Source organism: Ammodytes marinus (assembly GCF_949987685.1).
Source record: "Ammodytes marinus genome assembly, chromosome: 19".
Taxonomy (NCBI): Eukaryota; Metazoa; Chordata; class Actinopteri; order Uranoscopiformes; family Ammodytidae; genus Ammodytes; species Ammodytes marinus.
Window position 1 is genome coordinate 14691634 of NC_137223.1, and position 17934 is coordinate 14709567.

A 17934-nucleotide genomic window follows, 5' to 3' on the forward strand; every position below is an offset into this window, starting at 1 on the left:
GGACCCCAGAGAAAATGAAATGTCTAATGTTCGCAAGAGAATGTTACAGGCATTCATGCACAGCAAAATCTGCAGTGTTAAATAGTGTTAATATTTCAGTGTTAATTATTTCGAATTGCTTAGTGTTGATTTTGGTGTTATTTTAACACTTGCAGTGTTAAAATAGCTCTGTGCGTGGTGTTGTTTAAGAGAGTTGATTGTATGCACCCTCAACGGAGTTAATCTCGGAGTTAATTCCATATCCGGTTTTAAGGCGCTCATTTTCTTGAATGCGGCCATTGCAGTCTCGGGAGAGAAAGCCAGAGAAAGCCCACACTGTAAACAATTGCTGTAAATTTACAGCAGGATTTCAACAGCATTTACCTGTTATTTATAAAAACAGCATTTAACTGTTAAAATAAAAGGCAGTCTGTTAAATTACAGTCCTTTGCTGTTATTTTACGGAACGGTAATGTTTTTCAGAAATACTGAACTTTCCTGTTAATTTACCATCAAACTTAGAAGGGACAACTTGACATGAGGTCCCTGCACATGTGAAGCTTGTACCATTTTCTACATTAATCCTCATCCATCCACATCTTAACTAATAAGTGTTGTTTACTGTATATCCTCTGGTTAAGTTTACTTGAAGATGAGTTAAATCTACTTGGAAATGGAAATTGCAGTTAACGTAATTAAACCAAATTAGTCTTACTAAACTGAAGAGTTGTGTTTACTCAGTAGAATGAAGGAAACGGATTGCCTTAGATAAATCAAGTAAGCACAACAAAGTGTATTGTAGGGACGCCCCCTTTCCCACAATGACTTGCACTGGACTAAACGTTTGTTATGTTGCTATTTGCACCCTCAGTAAAGGGGATGTTTCATTCCATTACCTCACTATGCATTTTGTTTAAATAAAACATTTCTGTGTGAACTAACTGTTATTTTTGGTTATAACAAACGGTTTGTGGAAATCTTAAACAAGACCCTTAGTTCAACTCAGGAGACAATTTACAATAGAAATGAATCATTCATTGAACTTGATATATTGTAAAAAGTGTCTTGAAGTAACAAACAGAAGCTGCTCTCTGTGTTTAGCATTTGAACAAATAGCGGACATAGTAAACTTATATAGGGATGAAACACATCTGCCCAATGAAATATAACATCCCCTTCGCTCACGGTGCAAACAGCAACATAACAAACATTTAGTCCAGGTTCATCCCTTTTTTCATTAACAGTATAATCCTGTCAATTTTAGTGACAGTAAAATAATGTTAATTTAACAGTAAGAAAATGGCAACCCTGCTGCCAGTTGATTAATGTTTTTTACAGGGAAATTTCTTACAGTGTAGTGTTAGATATTTAACACTCGTAGTGTTAGTGAGTAACACCATATAGTGTTAACAATACACCTTAAAGTGTTAAAAATCAACACTGTCAGTGTTAAATATTTAACACTATTAAAGAGTTAAAATATTAACACTTTCAAAAGTGTTACTTTAACTCCAACTTGGTGAGCTTTATATAAACACCAAGAAAGTGTTAAATTTGACTCTATGAGAGTTAAATTAACACTTTGGATTTTGCTGTGTGACGCTGCCACTGAATGGATTAAAAAACATAAATGTTGGCAAAAAAAACATATTTGAACAATTTTTTTTACAGGAATTCTGCGACTAACTTACCGGTGTCCAGGGTGGTAAATGGCCGAGGTGATGCCGTGCGAGTAGTGGGCAGAGAAACTGAAGCTGTGATTCTCTTGGAAGTTCTGCTTGGTTCCCACACTGAGAGAGGGATAGGACATAGTCACTTACAAAGTCAACAATAATTGCACTCTGGCACATAAACAATCCAAAAACACTCATGTGCAAAATGTTAATGGTGCGACAAAGCAGTTTCGGGGCGGATAGGATGACAACGCAATTTAAACCCCAGCCGCAATTAAAATGAGACATGGCAAAATATGTAATCTGATCTAAGTGGGCAATCTAAATTAGATTAGGTACAAGAGGAGATGTCGTGTTATTTAGGCGGGGATATCTCACTGGGGAAATATTTCCTCGCTATGTAAACTGTGTGTGGAAGGAGGGAGGGAGAAAGGGAGGTAAAGAAGTGTAAAAAGGAGGACAAGAAAAAGAGCACAGTGAAAACAGCTTAAAGATTTGCTACAGTAAGACAGCTGTGAGTATGTTACAGCACACACACACACATACAGTCAAGTGCGAAAGTTTGTGAACCCCTTGAACATTTTGGAATTTTATTTATTTTTACCATTAATAATTCATTTTTATCAATGCCAGTATTTTTTATATGAAATAACACATGTTTGTTTATCAATTCAACATTTTTCTTTTCCAGAAATCAATTGTTAAAACAGATAAAACAAATTATTTGACGAATGTTGTATGTGCAAAAGTTTGTGAACCCTGAGCTGCATTGCTTAAATCGAGCAGGTTGACACAATCAGGTGGGCCAAATTGGTTGATGAAATAGACCAATGTAATGAGAGATCTTTAGGAAAGAAATTGGGTGGCACTAGATAAAACAGAGATAAAACCAGGTCAGTTTAGGCTCACCAAAGTGAACCCATACAGGTCAGACATGCTAAAAGGGAAACAAATCTCTGAGGATCTCAGGAATAGAGTTGTGATGCTGCACATTTGTCTGGGGACAGCTATAAATTATTTAAAAAAAAGTTTGAGCTCCATCGGTCCACCGTGAGGCAAATCATCTACAAATGGAGAGCTTTAAGAGTGACTGAACATCTGCCTAGAAGTGGACTTCCTTCAAAAATATCCACAAGCGCCACAAGATAAGTGATTTTTCAATTAAAAGCCAACCCAAACATTACATCTAGTGATTTGCAGACCTCTCGTGCAGCATCTGGGACAGATGTGCATGGTTCCACAATAAGAAGAAAACTCAGTCAACATGGCTTTCATGGGATGGTTGCTGAAGAAGCCTCTGCTCTCAAAAAAGAACAAAACTGCTTGTCACAACTTTGCCAGAGAGCACCTGGAGATACCTGAAGTCTTATTCTGTGGACAGATTAGTCCAAAATTGAACTGTTTGGTCATAACCAAAACCGCCATGTTTGGGCAAAAACGCAATTTTGCCTACCACCTAGAGAACCTTCTCCCAAGTGAATAATGGTGGTTTCAAATTGTCTGCAAATCTCCAGATGTAATGTTTGGGTTGGCTTTTACCTGAAAAATCACTTTTCTTGTGGCGCTTGAGGATATTTTTGAAGGAAGTCCACTTCTAGGCAGATGTTAAGTCACTCTTAAAGCTCTCCATTTGTAGATGATTTGCCTCACGGTGGACCGATTGAGCTCAATTTTTTTTTTATGAATTTATAACTGTCCTCAGACAAATGTGCAACATCACAACTCTATTCCTGAGATCCTCTGAGATTTGTTTCCCTTTTAGCATGTCTGACCTGTATGGGTTCACTTTGGTGAGCCTAAACTGACCTGGTTTTATCTCTGTTTTATCTAGTGCCACCCAATTTCTTTCCTAAAGATCTCTCATTACATTGGTCTATTTCATCAACCAATTTGGCCCACCTGATTGTGTCAACCTGCTCGATTTAAGCAATGCAGCTCAGGGTTCACAAACTTTTGCACATACAACATTCGTCAAATAATTTGTTTTATCTGTTTTAACAATTGATTTCTGGAAAAGAAAAATGTTGAATTGATAAACAAACATGTGTTATTTCATATAAAAAATATTGGCATTGATAAAAATGAATTATTAATGGTAAAAATAAATAAAATTCCAAAATGTTCAAGGGGTTCACAAACTTTCGCACTTGACTGTACATACATACACACACACACACACACACACACACACACACACACACACACACACACACACACACACAGAACTGCTAGAAATTAATTGCGATAGAGAGAGTGACAGAGGAAAGAGAGAGTTGACTTACGGTCAAGGCTGAGCTATAATTCTGAAATTCTAATTCAAAGTGTTTGAGCGACAATATGAGAAAGCAGTCATATGAAGGCGAAGAGTGAGTATAAGCTTCATACTGAAAAATTAACCTTTCAAATAAATCCAGCACTTTCGGAGTAAATCTGGTGCAAATGTCTCCCACATCTTAATTACCTCCCCACACAAAAAACACACACACACAGACACACACACACACACACACACACCCCCTAATGGCTTCAAAGGCAGCGAACACCATTTATCTGCCTGTAATAGAAAAATAAATGAGCATTTTGGACCATTCTCCACAGGAATCGGTATGCAAAGAGCTGAAGGGGGGGAGTCATGGAGTGAAGGATTCAACGCACAAACACAATCTCATCCCGTGTCTGGGAAGTGTCAGCGAGACGAGGACTTGGTGTGACCGCAGCAATCATACAGAATTAAGAAGAGAGATCTCTGAAATACTGCCATATTAAATAACGCTAAACTAAAAAAGAGAACGTGTGGGCAGCCATGAGGAAAGCAAATATAAGCGGACTCTTACTGGCGAAGGGGCACACAAAATCAGATGTCATTAATCATACATTCGAAACGTGCGATTGTGTATCAGAGTGGTCTCTTACAACCGTATGTGCTGGTGGTGACAGTGGTGGGGTAGGTTGCATGTGTGTTTGAGAAAGTAGGTGGTCGTGAGAGGGCTGCCACTGATAATGTGCCCCTGTAGTGTTACTACTCTCTGTTTCCACACAGGGAAATTGATGGGTTCCTTATTTATTTTAAACATGGGTTTTTTTTTCTCCAGATAGTAGTCAGAGTTTAAGGAGATAGTCGGAGGTTGGAGGAGTATGTCATTTGCTTTCCACCAGGCAGTGAGAGTGGTATTTAGGGTGTTGAATTTAACAGCCGTGGGTCTTAACAGATTTATCGATGAATGCAGTGTGTTGCATGGAGCGAGTGGCCCTTACAAATGGTCTGTTTAATGTCAAACCAGGCGGATTCAGAGTTATTTGTAGAGTGTTGCACATTCTGAAGCTAGTGGGAAAGTAGTGGCAGAAATGTGTGGTTATTTGGATCCTGCGCCTTTAACCTTTCCAGTATTATGTATTGACTGTTGAATTTATGGGTAACCTGCCCTGGGGTGAGTTCAAAGAGATCATGGCAAATTGATATCTTTACAATGCTGTTTAGATCTGGGCAAATTTTCATTTTGATGGTGAAATGCAGCCAATTGGAGAGTTGGAGTTTATTCCTTATGCCAAGGTCCTTTTTGATTCGATGTAGTAACGGGGTAAAATCGATTTTGAATCATGGATTGTCATCGGCATATAGACTGATATTATGATTTTTTTTAATTGGCCTGAAATCCTTTCTTTCTGTTTTATGGCTGAGGCTTAATCCAATCAGTGACGTAGGAGCCAGGAGAAAAGGTTGCTCTACCTCAAACACACTTACTGCATCAAGTGTTAGAATAATGGCAGGATGATTCATTTCTGTATACAGTTTGGTTTTGTACGGATGACTTATGTTGAATTTGCATGCTTTCTGCGGACTGTCTTTGATAAAAAAAACAGTCTGATCCAGTTGAACAAGTGAGGAGATTACAGATTTCTATTTGAATATTTAATGTATTGCAGAGTGGTCTTGAGTGGGGTTTTCTGAAGATATATTCTATTGATGTGATGTTACATTTTTAAGGTTGTTTGTTCAATTGATTTAGCCAAAAGTTTTATTTCCAAATTCGCAATTTTGTTGACTGAGTCTGAGAAGATTGTATTGTAATATTGTGTTAAAAAGACTGATTCAATTAATGTTTAGTTTTTTTAAATCATTCTTTGCTGATAATGTCTCTAGGCATTTGAGAGCCTCGGGTATTCAGTATTTTGCCTCCTGCAGTGGAAAATGTTATCTAGCTGTTTCTTTTGTTGTTAGTGATTATGATAACACCTTAAAACGGTATGACGGAAAATAACAGCGGTTTTGAAACCTTGACTATTTCAGACCACGGTATACCTTGAAACCGGTTATCTGCCCCTGGCTACTGTTGGCTTCTAGGAAAGATGCCCATTCATGTTAAAAAATACTTGCATGAGAAGTCAAGACGAGTGATTTTTAGGTGCATCAGAGAAGCAGTTCTGTCTCACCTCACTAGGTAACTCTTGAGCCCCCCACCGTATGTGATGACGAGCAGCTCGGCTGACCACTGGGCGCTGGCTGTGTACTCCAGGAAGATCAGGCCCGCTACCGCACAACTGAAATCCCCAGGAAAACTCACCGCCTGGATCAAGACAGAGAGAGAGCACACGGAAGTCAGCAGCGGTGTGAAAGCTATTGATGTCAATGGGAGAAGAAATCAAAAGATGTAGATGAATGTGTATAATTATCTGTCAGTTTGTGCACCCACTAAGCTTTTACAAGAACAAACAATCACACCAGCAGCGTCCTTTAAAGAAAGGCAGGGGGAAAAAAAGATAGCGGGGGTAGGGAAGATGAGAACATTTTAATTTTTTTTCATCCATGCATACTTTCTGTCAAATTCTCTTTTTTTTTTTTCAATCCTTCCCTCCAGAAATAGCAGCATGTCACCAGTGTGTGCACTTAACAGTGACAAACAAGAGAAACAGCAAAGCAGAGCGGTGTGTGCTGGTGTAAGTGTCGCAACTTTGAGAGATGAGTGCAGCTGGGGGGTCCCTGTGCTCATTGTCTCCAACAGGACACAAAGAGAAATGAAAGGAATGATGGATTGAAATTAAGGAATGATAAAATCTAGGCCACAGAGGGCATATTTAAGTAAGGGGGGGGGGGGGGTCGGTGATGGACTTGAAATGGTAGCGCAAGGAGATCTACTGAGAGACAGCCATGCAAGGATGACATAAATGATCAAAGAGAGACAGCGAGGAGGATCCAAGGAGCAGCACGATTGTGAAAAATTAAAAGAGAGGAGTTGTTAAGGTGATGGTAAAGAAAATAAATGGGACACTATGAGAGAAGAAAGATAAAGGAGCAAGAGAAAAATAAAACATCAGACAAGGCATGAGGAAAGCTGGCATGACAGGCAGAGAGAGCACAGAGGTGTGTCTGACAGAGATATATTCATCAAAAAAACTCAAAGAAAATGACAGCCAAGGCAGCTCAAAGTGCCCACTAAATGTGTAAAGACAGCAGAATGTGGCGTAACCAGTCTCTGCAGGTCAATTCTCCTGTAGAAAATGATGTTTGTTAGAAAAGTGACTTTAACAAAATAGATGAAAATTGGTCTGATGAAAAAAAAAAAGTTATACTTACAATTATTTCAGATCCAACATTTTGTCCTTTGAAAAACACATGCAGATCATATTTAAAACTAGCTGGGATTTGGGGGGGCGCTGGTGGTGTAGGGGTTAGAGCGTCCCCCTAGAGGCTTATGCCTCGCAGCAGACCAGAGTTTGTATCCTATTCCGGTCAGTTCTCCCCTCTTTTCCCCTATTCAACTCTCTTTGTCTCTGTTTTAAACAAGCTGGGATTCTAAATGCTTCCCGTGAGCACTTCTGAAGTTTCAATGCATGCACGAGCTAGATAAGAAATAGGGAGAGGGCTTGTTTGATAATGTCAGAGAAGAGGGGGACAGCTTGTTTACCGGCGAGATGACAAAGAGCTCGCTGCCCATGAGGTCGAAGAGGCGCACGGTGCCAGTGCTGTCTGCGTAGGCCAGCAGGGTGCAGTCATGGCTCCACGCCACCCGTCGCCACTGGTGGTTGGGGTCCTTTGGCACTGAAAAAGAAAAAGAGGAAAAGAGGGCTCAATGCAAAACAGAGAGAGAACGACAAAAGTTTGGCGGATTCAAGGATTTCTTATTAAGCCAGACGATAAGACTCTGTGAATAATCCCCGTTTTTTTCCTGTGGTGAGGCGATGATGAATACAGATGGGAAAAAGGAGAACGCTAATGCCATAGATCAACACAGTATGTCTGAGGACCTATCCAATTCATGCGTGAAGAATAGCTAGACTAATGCATCTCAATAATTGTCTCTCAAAATCGAGTGCTTACACACACTGCAACGCTCATGATGATAGGGGGAAGGAAGGGGGAGGGGGTAAGGGGGAGGCAGAGAGAAAGGGGGGGATGAAAACTGAGATCATAAATCCAGCTTTTATTGAAGTATAGGCTACTGTTTTCGCCATTGTGCTGGCTCAGCAGTGCTGTGAGTGTAACCATATCGCGGTTATAAAGCACACCCCTGCCTGCTGGCACTTTCTCAAGGCTTCGCTGTCATACTCTTGATAGAAGAGTCGGGCCAGTCGAGCAAGCCCTCTGATCCTGAATCTGTTTTGAATATCTGATTTTCAAATGACACATTTAAAAAGTACCTTTGTATTGACTGCAAAAAAGCTGAGTAAAACACATGTAGGTATTACATACAACTAAATGGAACCATTAGCGTGGACTAGGACTTCTGAATTGGAGAACAATGTGCAGCATTATAATGTGCCAGCGCTGGTGCTGTGTCTGCTAAGCAATAAAGTCATGAAGAGGAAGTTATGTTTTTGTTGATATCACATAGCAGCGCGCTATAATATTGACATCTATTTTTATTGAACTTCTTGGCTGAGGAATGTGGCTACATCCCCTGGTGGGCAATACAGCGAACGAATGGAGGCGTCGGTTATTGTATGACTAGAATATTAAATGAAGAACGAAAGGGAGGAAGTGGGAGGCGAGCCAGACACAGAGAGAGAGAGAGAGAGAGAGAGAGAGAGAGAGAGAGAGAGAGAGAGAGAGAGAGAGAGAGAGAAAATATCTTGGCACCCACTGAGAGAAATAATAGCTTCCCAAATTTGAAGGCCTAAGTATCAGACAGCACCTCAGGAAGCAAGCGATTTAACACACCTTTAGACTCTCGGCTGAGGTGGAGCAGAGACGAACACGGAGCTATTATTAAAGCTATAGGTACAGAGCGTCTCTCCTCTGATCTCTTCTTGTTTTTTTGCTTCCTATTTCAATAATTTTTCTATTTCACTCTGACACTGCCTCCGACTCCTATCTCACGCTTCCATTATGAATTGTATACAGTGTGTTGTTCTGCGGCTGAGAGGGTTCTATTTCCACATAGATGGCTTTTTTTTGGGACGAGCTGGGAAATTGGATGCTACTGTCCTGTTTTTCTGTGTTTTTTTTTTGTTCTTTTCTGCTAGCAATCGAGGGGGGTTTAAGCTGGGGAGAATGACACCCCATGACCCAATGGAAGCCTCCTTTCTGAAGCCTCGCAGATGCATTTATCAGATCTCAACACTTATGAATTATGTACGGTTGGGTGTGAGACGACTCCACTGTAACAGCAGCAGACAGAGATGGAGGGGCGGGGGAGAGAGAGACAAGAGAGTGACATGCAGGTGTGGATCGGGCGGACGCGCTCACGCACGGTGACGCATACGCACAAGCTGCTCGCAAGTGCAAAACGTGGGACATGCACGCACACACACACGCACACACACACACACACAGGCACAGGCACGCTCCTCCGCTAAAAGCAAAAGCCATTTGAAGGCAGGATCACAGCAAAATCCATTAGGACAAATCTCTGTGAAATGAAATGAAGTAAGAGTAAAATGAGAAAGATGGAATGAAAAAGAGGAGGGAGGCTGGGGTTTTACACGAGGCCTATGGGCGATCGCGAATCCACACGTTGAAACCATTAGAACAACGGCCCACAATAGCGGCTAGCCAAAGCAGAACAAATGTGTGGTGGGAGAGAATGAGAAATGAGAAATACATGTAAGAATGAAAAGAAAAGGAAAAGGAAGAAGACAGAGATTGAAAATAACCCAAACCGCAAAAAAAAAAGTATCTTTGACCTTTTTCCTGATTTGAGTGTATGCATGTGCAGAAATTGTGAAATAAAAAAAACAGGAAACACCCTTGTATTTTGTCTTTAAAGTGATCCCTTATTTGTGGACTTTTTTTTGCGATCGTAGCTTATTTCGAAAGGTATTGATGGCTTTTTTGGTTTTTGATTTAGACTATTTGGCTGAATATAGCAGCCTGCCACCGCTGGAAACTGGGTTGTCGAGAGCGGTGAGGGCAAACCGACCAATAAGGTTGTGGGCCTAAAAATAAACAAACAATGAGCAGAAAGGAGCTTCAATGCTCAGCAGACCTGGAAGGTAACTGTAGAGCTAGGTGATCATCCTCTGTGGGTTCGTCACTACAAAAAAAAAACACTTTTACATTCAACAGATCCAAAGCGTATATAAAAACCTTGAATTGTGTAGCTAAAAAGAAAAATAAATGAAAAGAGATGAAAAGATGTCAAAGGACACTTTTTAAGGATCATATGTTCAAAACTTCTCAACCTGCAGAGCTGAGAGCAATTCAAACCACACAGCAGGCCATTTTAATTGCTTATCAAACAATCAGGGCCATTTCTTATTTTTTTTCATCATTGCATGAGGGTGATTATCTCTGTTGCTGTTCACAGTCTCTCACACATTCCAATTAGCCACCGGGGTCGATATTTCTCTTTGAAACAAACTCAAAGCAGATGGGTACAGACACGGGCATGTACACTGAGACACAGAAACACACACACACACACACACACAAGTGCAGTTGATGAAAATTAAGATGACAGGCTAGTCAAGACACATGACGAAAAAAGCCTATGAATTTATTAAGTATAAAACCGTCAAATGTGGGCTGGATTTTGGAATCGCAGCAGCAACTGACACCGAAAAAGAAACATGAACTGTAGTCTCTATCCGATGTTTAATCTTTCAATTAGCCATTAATTCGGTTGATTGATCTCTGCAAGTTTAATCTCCATCCGCTATCAATGGAGTTTTCCGATGACAATATGTACACCTTATTTCCAAATAGCTGTTTTTTAAATGAATGATTTGAAGGAACGATCAGTGAGAAACTACATAAAAAAAAGTTTTTAAATTTAAAAAATGTGGATCTTTCTTTTTAATCTGATTTCATGCATGACCTGTCTTGCAATGTCACACGGGCCGAGTCGCTTGAAACTGCAGTGTACCGTACAAGGACACACTCACCATAACTCTCAGATCAACATGAAGGGCCACATGCACACTCACGTTACACTCTAGTAAACAACAGTAAACAGTACATGTTTAAAGCAATAGGATAATGTTTAGTGAGGTCAGCTGTGGTGATTCAGTGACCTACAACATGTGATTGATAAAGGGTGTTTGTGGGGGTCTTACCCTGGCACTTTCCAAGGACCGAGCAAAAGTCATCTCTCACAGACCTGAGAAGCAAACACACACACACACACACACACACACACACACACACACACACACACACACACACACACACACACACACACACACACACACACACACACACACACACACACACACACACACACACACACACACACACACACACACGCACACAAAAATGTGAAGAAGCAGTGGCATTACACAGCATGACAAGGAAACACACACCTGAGGCTGTATATGACCTGGTATATGCTAGGGTTATTAGTGCCAACTTAAGTAGATCAATGGATGGAGTGCACAGATGCCTTGAGAGCAGCCAGTGTTCAGACAGACTCTTCTTAACGGAGCTCAATGGATAAGGCCTTGAGCTGAGTTAACACCCACTCACACCAACCGATGCCGTGAAGCAAGGCTGTAAAACACTCTGTGATTAAACAACAGCGGTGTGAACAAAGGGCAAAGGAAAGGGAAAAAAACAATATCAAGCCGAGGTGTGAGCGGAGAGACTTGATTGCTCTTGATTAATAATACATTGTACATAGAAATTGTTTTTTTTTCTAGCAAGTCAAAGACTCCTTACAACAGGTCACCCACGCCACACAATGGGGCTGAGTGTAGTGAGCTAAGGGCCATCTTATATAATGTATATATAAATAATGATATGTGCATTAGAAATGACTTCTAAATCACACAGGAGATGGTATCATATTGTATGGAATGTAAAGCCCACTGAGGCAAATGTCTATTTGTGATATTGGGCTATACAAATAAAACTAATTTATTTGAACATCTTTGTGCACCTGGTTCACTGCTGTTGATTGTCATTTCAATTTTCGGTCCATTTAAAGCATTACATGGCGTTAATTGAACGCACTGCTGAGTCAGCACATTTCCTGTGTGTAAGGGGGGGGGGGGGAATTGGATTGCATCTGAAGATAATTCTAACTCAGCACAAACATATCAAACAAATCAAATGAAAACGTTTAGGGAGCAGTGGTATTTTCCCCATTGTTAGCTTCCATTTGAAATTAGAATGTGTGGCCTCGACACAAATATTATTTTTGTACTATAACTGATTGTAATGTAACCGATTCTTATATTGATGCTTGAAAAAAAAAGAAATCAAATGCAAGCCAAGACTGCAGCTTTTTCTTTCTTTTTCCTGTCTTCTTTTTTTTAAGGGAAGATATGATAAATCACCCCATTAATTAAAAAGGCTCTCCATCACACACACACACACACAGACACAGACTGAGTGCTTTAAACAGCAGAGTAGAGTTCAATAATTACCTAATCTCCACACACTGGTCCTGAACCGCTGCCAGCAGTTTGCCATTACTGTGGAGAAAAACAGTCAGGAATGAACAAGGGAAAGGAAAGTAATGAGAGAGATTACAGAGGGAGCAGAAGGTGGAGTGGACTAAACGGGGAGAGAGAGAGAGAGAGAGAGAGAGAGAGAGAGAGAGAGAGAGAGAGAGCGAGAGAGAGCGAGAGAGAGAGAGAAGGGAACAAATGGCACTATGATTGATATTTAAAAAAAGTTTGGGAGATTAAACGAAGACCATTTAAGGTGATTAAGGAGCAGATAAGACATTATTTTACTTAGGCGGTAAGGAAAAGAGCGTTGGATTGAGCAGAGATAAAGACTAGAATATAAGAGACCAGGTTGAATGGCTTAAAAGAGAGGAGAAACAATAATAACTGAGCATTAAAAAGAGTGAAGATAGTTCCAGAGGCGAGGGAAATGAGGGAGAACCATTTAAGGCCAGACGGGGATGGAGTGGAGGGATCGAGCACAAGAAACAAATGGACATCCGCAGCATCATTTGACCGCTCCGAACGCTGTCTTACATGGCTGGATCGATAGCCAATTAAAAGCTGCCTTTCTGCTTGATTCGCCTGTTGTAATGTGAATACGATTAAATGATTGGTTGAGAGGATACGCAAAGGGAGAGAAAATCAGGAAAGGGGGGAAGGCTTAGTGCAATTCAGCAACAAAGTAGCAAACATTCAGGTATTGATTCTCATGGAGCGAGTAAGTAAGTGTTAGTTGAAGTGAGTGTGAGTGTGTGTGTGTGTGTGTGTGTGTGTGTGTGTGTGTGTGTGTGTGTTTTTGGGAGGATTTTTTTTACACACTGTTTTTTTACACACTGTTTCCAAAGAATATTTATGTTTTCAATGAGTTCCACTTTTATATTTAAATCATACATTTTACATTTCTTGAATGAAAATCATCTTGGTAAAGTCATATGTCAAGAGCACCATCATACCGACCTATACAGGCCATCGGCTGATGCTCTCACACCCTACTCCCCGCCAATAAGGAGAGAGAGAGAGAGAGAGAGAGAGAGAGAGAGAGAGAGAGAGAGAGAGAGAGAAAGAGAGAGAGAGAGAGAGAGAGAGAGAGAGTTATACCTTGCAAGCACCAGCTGCCAGTTGATTTGCTTGTTTGCAAGGCGGACAAGACCTAGAGGTAGGGATGAGCTGGACGGGCTGAGGAAAAGAAGAAACACATTCAAAACTGTTGATAACGGCTAAAAGTTCCAGGCAAAGAGTCTCCTGTGCATTACGCCGCTCAGAGCTACTTTTACTGAGGGAGTGAGAAAACTGCTGATATGTGAGACGCTGCTGCTAGACCCTGTTGTTGCCATGGATGACATAATACTCATTTACAGTTATTGGTAGACAAGTGGCCAGCCTGTTGTCAATCAATGTGAAAGAAAATATTCATCAATATACAGTGCTGTTTGAAAGTTTGTGAACCCCTTTAGCCTTTTGGAATTGTATTTATTTTAACCATTATTAATTAAAAAAATTCAATACCAGTATTTTTTTATATGAAATAACAGATGTTTGTTTATCAATTCAAAAAATTTATTTTCCAGAAATCAATTATTAAAATAGATAAAACAAATGATTTGACAAATGTTGTATGTGCAAACGTTCGTGAACCCTAAGCTGCATTGCTTAAATCGAGCAAGGTAAACACAATCAGGTGGGCCAAATTGATTGGCCAATGTAATGAGAGATCTTTAGGGAAGAAATTGGGTGCCACTAGATAAAACCAGGTCAGTTTAGGCCCACCAAACTGAACCCATACAGGTCACACATGCTCAAAAGGGAAAAAATCTCATAGGATCTCAATGTTGTTATATAACTGCCATCAAAATATGCTTTTAAAAGTATCATCATATTTTTGCTGGCAAAGTTCACACCTATCGATCCCATATGTGACCGATGCAAGCAAGTGCCGGCTACGCTTTCACACATGTTCTGGTCCTGTCCGAAACTTAATAATTTTTGGCAATTGATATTTAAAACCCTCTCAGATGTTTTAGAAGTACATATAGAACCCTCTGCTATCATCGCAGTATTTGGAGTTACTCCACAGGATATACATCTTACGTCCCAAGCAAGAAAAGTTATAGCTTTTGCATCTCTCTTGGCCAGACGACTTATACTCCTCAAGTGGAAAGAGAAGTTCTCCCCAACCTTTAAAATGTGGATGAAAGATATGATGCATCACTTAGTGTTAGAGAAGATTCGTTACTCCACTAGAGGGTGTGCTCAGAAATTTTATGCTATATGGAAACCTTTTTTGACCTATGTGGAGAGGATAGATTATGCTAGTATGGGAGTTTAGTGCTGCTGACCTCATTTCCTTCTCTATTGTAGCTGATTTACTGAGGTGTAATTTTAATTTCAATCTGTATTTATTTTTTGTATTTTCCCCTTAGACTGTTATTTAACCGTTTGCATATTTCTGGTTTTGTTTTGATTTTGTCTTTTTACTTATGTGCATTTCAAATGTGATCCCTGAATGCTATTGTTATAGAATGGTACAGTGTTACTGTTAAAGGGGTGGGGCTCTGTTGGAGCAAGTTGGGGTGGGGGTGGGGGGGAGGGTTATAATTGTATGAATCTAATTGTATCTGCATTGCATTCTGTAAAACGTCAAAAATACCAATAAATAAACCTTGAGAAAAAAAAGTATCATCATATTTTTTGTATTATACTGTATATAGTTTTATGAGCAGCAACAAAATTGCCGCATGCTTCTGTTCTACCCCCGGTCACCTAATAAAAATGTCACAGTCAGCCTACTCCGATCGGTTTTATATTTAATAAAAATTCCTTATCCTTTTTCTCATCCACAAAAAGAGAGGGAGACCTGGGAGACAAATATGGCTAGAGGAGCGCCCCGAAATATTAAATGAGGTTATTGATGGTGGCAGCAAACCACTTGCTACTGCTGCGAGGCTGAGTAGGCCGGGGTGCTAGAGCATTACAGAATCCACTGCATACTGTACATGGCCGTACCCACCACTGAGGTCGCTGAGGTCTGGTCCTCGCTATTTTTTCTGAGGTGTAACCTATATAAGAAATGTTGCGAAATAGTTGCCCTTGGTGCCACAGAGACACAGTATTTTACAACGTCAAGATCACTGACTTTCTCGTCTGATCATCATTGCTTGTGGGTGACTTTGCGGTTACTTGACCTTACATGGTTTTTCTTTTATTTTTATTTTTTATTTATCCTTTATTTAACCAGGTTAGTCTCATTGAGATTAAAATCTCTTTTACAAGAGAGACCTGGCCAAGATGGACAACAGAACACAGTTACACATAAAACACAATACAACATACAAAAGATAATGTCAACAACTGAAGGAAACCAGACAGGCAGAACCCATGAATAGCGCGATATACAGGTAAGTAATTAGAAAACGTAACTAGTGGACAGCTTGTAGTAGAATAACAAATATACCTATTGCATTATATTATGATTATCAATTGACCCTGTTCACTGAGACATATACAAGTGAAAATACTTTGTTCATCAAAGTTTAGCTTTAAATACAGTGGAAGCTATATAGGACAAATTTAACAACACCAATACTTAGAGAGTGTTAATATAGCATTATTTTCTAAATCAATTATTGTTCATGTAATGTTTGAGATACATTTATATCATTCAAATTGGGTCTGTTTGTCTTTTGAGTTGTTCAATGATAATAGAACTGCTTTCATAGTAAATGCAACGTGACTCGCAAAATATCCAGATAAAAGATAACCATTTTAAACCCTCAAACTGCTTAATGTTTACAGCACAATCTCAGAAATTTGACAGAAAAGGTTTTCAAATAGTAATGTAGTAGTTTTGTAGCATATAGTACCAGTATTACCACTCCTGGAATTTATGAAGTAGCTGATTTAAATGTAAGCTTCACGACAGACCTTAAAAGTCCTAACTGTGTCTTAATGTGACACAGTCAGACATACAATAGATGACAGCTTTGTGTGGTTGGTCAGTCCATAAGACTCGGGAAAGTCATATGTATGTTGGGGCAGACAGCATAATAGTGATGCACTTACCTGTACCACAAGTAGTGGAGTATTAAGCGGAATGGCCCTGTAAGAAATTAAACACCGTTAGTAAGCAAGCAGAACAATGGCAACTGTGTGACAAGGTTATCATTGAGCATGGTAGAAAACTTTGCTTTTCACATTCTGAATTAAAATCAGTACAGTAAACTTAGAGGATTTAGCATTTTGCTCAGGGACACATAGGCCCTGAAAATCCAAAGTCTCAAATTTTGATCGAGGCAAAGGGTTTGTAACTGTAGAAAACAATGCACCTTCAAGGATTTGCAGAAAATGACTCAGCAAACCTGCATACGGATGTATTGTGTGTTGCATATTTTCATATGAAAGTTGTCTACAAAATGGCTGTCAGTGTGTACATATTTTGTTTATTTCAGATTGAGTAAATACAGTATATGTAGAGTATGTCAATGTTTCCTTAACGGACACAGAATGAATGACTCAAAACATGGCTGCTGTGTGATTCCTGCACAGACATTTTCTTAATGTAGTTCTCTGAATAGTTCAGTGTCTGCTTGTTTTTTGTTTTTAAATTTGATACATCCCCATTTTTGTTAAAAATGTTTTAACACTATATTATCTATTTTGTGATGGAGTAAAATGCCCCCCTTTTGGCATGCAAAATATGGGCTAAAGTATGGGCTAAAGTGGGCTAGCAAAAAAAGAGAAAAAATGACTTACCAGTCACTGCTTTTGCAATGAGTGAGGTGTTGTACTCCTTGTTGCATCGCAACTGCAGATGTTAGAAAGTTGCAAATGAAAAATTGAATTAGTCAGATATTCATACGCTGAACAAAGTATAGTAGGCTACCTGCCGGGGTCACCATTACTATTTGGTAACATTTGACTTTAAATGAAAGTACCATGAATTGGCTGTCTTCCTATTGCTATGGTAACTTAAAAAGCGTAGCCTATGGCTGCGTCAGTCTAGCGGACACATACTTTTGGGCTAGCTAAATAATGGGAGCAAAACATGAATATTGCCTTATAAGAGGAACTTAACGTCCCATTTTGTGGTTATGCTGAAAAAATGTAAAGTAGACTATATGCCTGTCATTGTGATGTGAGAATATGAGGATTTAGCTTGCAGTGCATCCGTTTGTTTGTGCTACGTGGCTATGAGTGGCTGACCCCATGCAACTGATAGTTGATTTTCGCGGGACATAATTTACGAATATGATAAAGTAAAGACCCACGCGCCAGACTGAAACGAGCCAAGGTGGGAGACTCACTGACCTGAGTGTCTGTTTCTGGCGGCCATTCAGTAATGACAAGTAAGTCGTACAAAATGTTTTCATCCTCGCCTTCAGTAAGGCTTTCTTCTGCCATATTTACTCGAGCCAGCTGTCAAAAAGTCTACGGCGAATAGCGCAGGACAAAATGT

The 17934-nt window shown here is 39.8% G+C and overlaps 1 protein-coding gene across 2 annotated transcripts in view; it reads right to left on the reverse strand.

Moving 5' to 3' along the window:
• nbas (NBAS subunit of NRZ tethering complex) overlaps positions 1–17886 on the reverse strand; it is a 153337-nt gene extending 135451 nt beyond the window's left edge. For both annotated transcript variants that reach the window (XM_080047550.1, XM_080047551.1), the window contains exons 1-9: positions 17787–17886; positions 17232–17283; positions 16542–16578; positions 13581–13658; positions 12456–12503; positions 11145–11188; positions 7556–7689; positions 6084–6217; positions 1671–1769 (exon numbers count right to left, since the gene is read on the reverse strand). In XM_080047550.1, coding sequence (XP_079903676.1) covers positions 1671–1769; positions 6084–6217; positions 7556–7689; positions 11145–11188; positions 12456–12503; positions 13581–13658; positions 16542–16578; positions 17232–17283; positions 17787–17879 — 719 coding nt within the window. In that variant the 5' untranslated portion in view covers positions 17880–17886. The remainder of the gene's footprint in view (positions 1–1670; positions 1770–6083; positions 6218–7555; positions 7690–11144; positions 11189–12455; positions 12504–13580; positions 13659–16541; positions 16579–17231; positions 17284–17786) is intronic.
• Between the last annotated feature and the right edge of the window lie 48 nt (positions 17887–17934).